The sequence below is a fragment of the Triticum urartu genome, chromosome 1, assembly GCF_003073215.2.
Source record: "Triticum urartu cultivar G1812 chromosome 1, Tu2.1, whole genome shotgun sequence".
Taxonomy (NCBI): domain Eukaryota; kingdom Viridiplantae; phylum Streptophyta; class Magnoliopsida; order Poales; family Poaceae; genus Triticum; species Triticum urartu.
The window spans coordinates 479208669-479213887 of record NC_053022.1 but is presented as its reverse complement, the minus strand read 5'-3'; the positions used below and the strand labels follow the sequence as shown (position 1 = coordinate 479213887).

The 5219-nt window shown below is 56.3% G+C and overlaps 1 protein-coding gene across 1 annotated transcript; it reads left to right on the top strand.

The window, feature by feature from the left end:
* Positions 1-1029: 1029 nt before the first annotated feature.
* LOC125520534 (putative laccase-11) lies at positions 1030-3558 on the top strand. The gene is made up of 3 exons (XM_048685491.1): positions 1030-1690; positions 1784-2875; positions 2969-3558. Exons 1-3 carry the CDS (start codon positions 1180-1182, stop codon positions 3097-3099), a joined length of 1734 nt encoding a protein of 577 aa, XP_048541448.1. The 5' UTR covers positions 1030-1179; the 3' UTR covers positions 3100-3558.
* The last annotated feature ends 1661 nt before the right edge of the window (positions 3559-5219 follow it).

Sequence of the window (5219 nt, the reverse complement as noted above, 5' to 3'; positions counted from 1 at the left end):
AACAAAGGTGGTTATGGATTTGACCCTGAGGGCCATAGTTAACTTGAGAAGTTCACAAAGGAATCTGCATTCTCTATGACTAATTTATATAATTGGATATGTGGCGCTGCCGGAAACCAGCAGTTTCTCTGAAAAAGAAAGCAAAACCTAGCACCCATAAAAGGCTAAACAGTTTTCTTGTCATTCGCGGTGAAGGTCACATGAGGCTTTCACATGCCTTCAGTTCAGAAGTGATATGCCACCATATTGAATTATCGGTGTGAGGCAGAGGTACAGAACAATTATGAAATTATCATTTACCTCTGGTTTCAATGATTAATGGCAGCCCACCAGCTTAAGCTTTGCAACAGTTTGTCGGTATAGGAACTCCTGCACCGTCCCACTTTCGGTGTTCCACATGGTGTTAATAGCAGATGCATACACCATACTGCCTGGGATGAAAATGTTGATCATCTTCTACCCCATCGACAAATTTCCTCTACCAAGCTTTACTGAAACTCTCAGCTATTGCAGGCTTTTGCTTTTAGCTGAGAACGAAACTGATATTCCAAGTCTCGCTTCTCGCCAAAAGAAAAGAAAAAGATATTCGAAGTCTCTCAAAAAGAAAAAAGGAAAAAGAGAAACTGATATTCCAAGACATGCCTGCGTTTAGGTGCACCATCATGTCAGCACAGCTGCATGGTGCACATGAAGTAGCGTGCTTAAATTAATATTCCTGGCCATCAAAGCATTTCCTAGGTTTCAGAATCAGAAACAAAAAAGGAGCCTGCCGTCAACTTGCACCGGTCGACGGATGAATCGTCGGACGCAACCACTCGCAGGGCCAGTCGATCCGATCCGGTGGCTGGAAAGATCGGCCAGTCGAGCAGAAAGAGCTAGCGGGGAGCGGCCCTATGTGACAATATTTCTATGCACGCCCACCAAACCCAGCCAACCACTATGACTGGGTGACCCCCTACCATGCACGCCACCACGAGCAGGCCAGGAGCACTGCCGCCGGCCGTTTATATAGCCACTCCAACCCTAGCTACTCATGTCACTCACCACCTCCATCCACTCTCTAGCCAGCGAGCTAGCGATCCATCTCCCTTGCAGCTCCTGCAGAGTTCGATCTAGCTTTACATAGCTAATCGATCGCGGAGTTGAAGTGTGGCCAGCAGGAAGCTAGCTAGCTGCACAATGGGAATGGATGCTCGCCGCCTCCGGTGCGCCTCGCCTGCATGCCTCCTCCTGGCCTTCCTCCTGGCCATGCCGGGCCTCACCGCCGGCCTCACCCGCCGCTACACCTTCAACGTGACCATGGCGACGGTGACGCGGCTGTGCACGACCAAGAGCATCCCGACGGTGAACGGGCGGTTCCCGGGGCCGAGGATCACGGTGCGGGAGGGCGACCGGCTCGTCGTCAACGTCCACAACAACATCAACAACAACGTCACCTTCCACTGGCACGGCGTGCGGCAGCTGCGCAGCGCCTGGGCGGACGGCCCGGCCTACATCACGCAGTGCCCCATGCGCCCCGGCCAGAGCTACGTCTACAACTTCCGCATCGTCGGCCAGCGCGGCACCCTCTGGTGGCACGCCCACTTCTCCTGGCTCCGCGCCACCCTCCACGGCCCCCTCGTCATCCTCCCGCCCCGCGGCGTCCCCTACCCCTTCCCCAAGCCCTACCGTGAAGTCCCCCTCATGCTCGGTACGTCTCCTACACTCCACTGTCCGCCATTTTTGTCACTGTGTGTGCTTCACCGACTGTAACTTACTAACGTGACTGCTGGTCGGTTGGCAGGTGAGTGGTTCAACGCCGACCCGGAGGCGGTGATCAAGCAGGCGCTGCAGACCGGCGGGGGGCCCAACGTGTCCGACGCCTACACCTTCAACGGCTTCCCTGGCCCGACGTACAACTGCTCGGGCGGCGCCAACAGCACGTTCAAGCTCAAGGTGAAGCCCGGGAGGACGTACATGCTGCGGCTCATCAACGCGGCGCTCAACGACGAGCTCTTCTTCGCGGTGGCCAACCACACGCTCACCGTCGTGCAGGCGGACGCCAGCTACGTCAAGCCGTTCGCCGCCAACACGCTCGTCATCTCGCCGGGGCAGACCATGGACGTGCTCCTCACCGCGGCCACCAACCCGTCCTCCACGGCCTTCGCCATCGCCGTCGCGCCCTACACCAACACGGTGGGCACCTTCGACAACACCACCGCCACCGCCGTCCTCGAGTACGCCCCGCAGCGGCCCGCCGCGCTCCGGGGCCTCCCGGCGCCGCCGCTCCCGCGGTACAACGACACGGGCGCGGTGACCAACTTCTCGTCCAACTTCCGGAGCCTGGCGAGCGCGCGGTACCCGGCGCGGGTGCCGCTGAGCGTGGACCGGAGCTTCTTCTTCGCCGTGGGGCTGGGCGCCGACCCGTGCCAGAGCCCGGTGAACGGGACGTGCCAGGGACCCAACAACACCCGGTTCGCGGCGAGCATCAACAACGTGTCGTTCGTGATGCCCAAGACGTCGCTCCTGCAGGCGCACTACCGGCGCCGGTACTACGGCGTGCTCGCGGCCAACTTCCCCGCGGCGCCGCTGCGCAAGTTCAACTACACCGGCACGCCGCCCAACAACACGTTCGTGACCCACGGCACCCGGGTGGTGCCGCTCGCCTTCAACACCTCCGTGGAGGTGGTGCTGCAGGACACCAGCATCCAGGGCGCCGAGAGCCACCCGCTGCACCTGCACGGCTACGACTTCCACGTCGTCGGGACCGGGTTCGGCAACTACGACGCCGCCAACGACACCGCCAGGTACAACCTCGTCGACCCGGTGCAGCGGAACACCATCAGCGTGCCCACCGCCGGCTGGGTCGCCATCCGCTTCGTCGCCAACAACCCCGGTAGGTTATTTTAACCACCTCCACTTGCACTAGCTTCAGGTTGACTTTGTGTTGACTGCTGCAGTATTGATTGAACCGTTGACTTTTTTGTAGGTGTTTGGATCATGCACTGCCACCTGGACGTGCACCTGAGCTGGGGCCTATCCATGGCGTGGCTTGTCAACGACGGGCCGCTGCCGAACCAGAAGCTGCCGCCTCCGCCCTCCGATATCCCCACGTGCTAGTAGCCTACGGCTCAGATCCTTGGCGATTTTGGTCCATGCGCGCGAGGCACGTTCGCACGCGTGCACGCATACATGCTCAATTTGGTGGTGGTCGAGGAATTCAGCTCGATCGGTTTGGCCTGACTGGATGAATGAATGAATGGTGTGCCCGTTTTTGTGATGTTTGGTTTTCTCTTGGAAAGAAAAAAAGAAAGATTGGTGTAACTGTAAACTTGTAAGCAAGTTCCATGGATGGCGTCGTGTAATTCATGTTTTTTGAAAGGGAATGCCGTTATTCTTCCATTGCACCTTTTCCTTCTCACCCCTGGAACATCTGTTGATTGTTGGGTTCAAGATTACTAGCTAGGCAATTTATTAGTACTGTTTATAGTGTGTATACAATATTAAATCGTATTCTGGACCAGCTAATGATTTACGGAAATGTTATTGTGGTGATGTTCGCTGAGAGAGCATGACAAATCGAATGTTTTTCATGGCAATTTATGTTGTCGTGGGGATGGCAATTTTCTTTAGCAAACGCGACAAATCATGGCAAAAAATCTGAATTGGGCCGTCCTCACGATAACATAAAATCCTTCGAGCGCCTCGGCCTGCACACAACCAGGGGGAAGGCATGATGCGGGAGCACCTCAAGCAGCACCTGTGCGTCGTGGAGGCACACCCCATGTAGGGGACCGGGCAGCCCTCCGCTTCCTCCTACAAGGCACGGAGGAAGCACTTGTTGTGCATGCAGTGGTGGACCAGTGTGCAGGGATAAACCACTTCGTTGCCCTCTTCGCTGTTCCGCTGCTCATCTTAAAGATCATCTCTAGCAACGCTCTCCATACAATAGACCTGCGCTTCGTCATCGCGGACACGCTATAGAAGCTCGTCATTGACGCCACGTTCCTCATATGGTCGCGCCTCCCCATCACCTTCACCGGCCTCGACTTGTCCGTCGCGCTCTTCTCGTTCGCGACGCTCCCCAAGATGCTTATCATGGGCATCAACGGCGGACCTATGTGTGTTCCTGGGGGCTGCGCCCCCCCCTCAAACACTCATATTTTCTCTTTCGCCCCTAGCAGATTCCTTTTAGCTTCGTCAGTGATGGGCATCCAGGATCCAGCTCCTCGTCTGTATGTACAGCCTCCACCCCAATGGCCTCGTGGTGCAGCTCAACGTGCTCCAGTCCATCATCTGGTATATGTACTGTTGTTCCTCTTCGATTTCCACGTCACGTGCATGCTCATCTCGAAGAGGTTCCCGGCGGCCGACATGCGCGTCAACCCTGATGTCTTGTCGCTCGACGACAGCCACGCCGAGGTGCGGGCCAAGATCGCACCCGGCAGGAGGAGGAAAATGGATCGACGATGGGGAGAGGGAAAGGGGATAGGGAGAGGAGAGGATAGAGGAAGAAGATAAGGGGATAGGAAGACTTGTGGATCCATATTGTCAGTGAGAGTAGATGATGAACCTGGCCAGGATCATATCTTATCCCAATGCACCAAACATGTTTAGAGTTAGGATAGACAGAAATCAGAGAATTCAGGGTACCGACTTTGAAGATTTGAAGGTGAGGGTTGACCTCTATAACGTGAGGGTTTATTTCAGACTTTACTCGAAGTGAATATAACCATTGCTCCTAGTCTTCATTTTTAAAACTCACCCTTGGCATGCCAGTAAAAGGAAACTCACTCCTGGCGCATTACTAAATTGTTTGTTAGCTAACTCAGGAACATGCGTGCAGTGCCAAGGTACACGTGAAGTTTGAACAACACACCAATAGAAAAGGGTACCAAGTGGCGTGCCCCCTGGCGCATCAAGGCCCTACGCGCGCGAGCAGACACGGCACTCCACTGACCGCTCCGTCATCCCCGATTGCTGCACGATATAAGCAGACAAATGCCACCCCGGGAGCTCTACCACTTGGCTCGTCGCCCCCAACAGCCCTCCTCCCTCCCTCCCTCGCTCTGTCGCTCTGCTCTGCCCTGCCCCTCACGTCCTCCCGTTTCCGCCGACCAAGTTTCGTCTCCGATCGAGCTCACGACCGGGCGCGCTGATCGGAAGGAAGGAGGCGGAGACCGGGTGGAAAGGCGCGTCCATGGACAAGTGCGGGCTGTCGAAGAAGAGGGGCTGGAAAG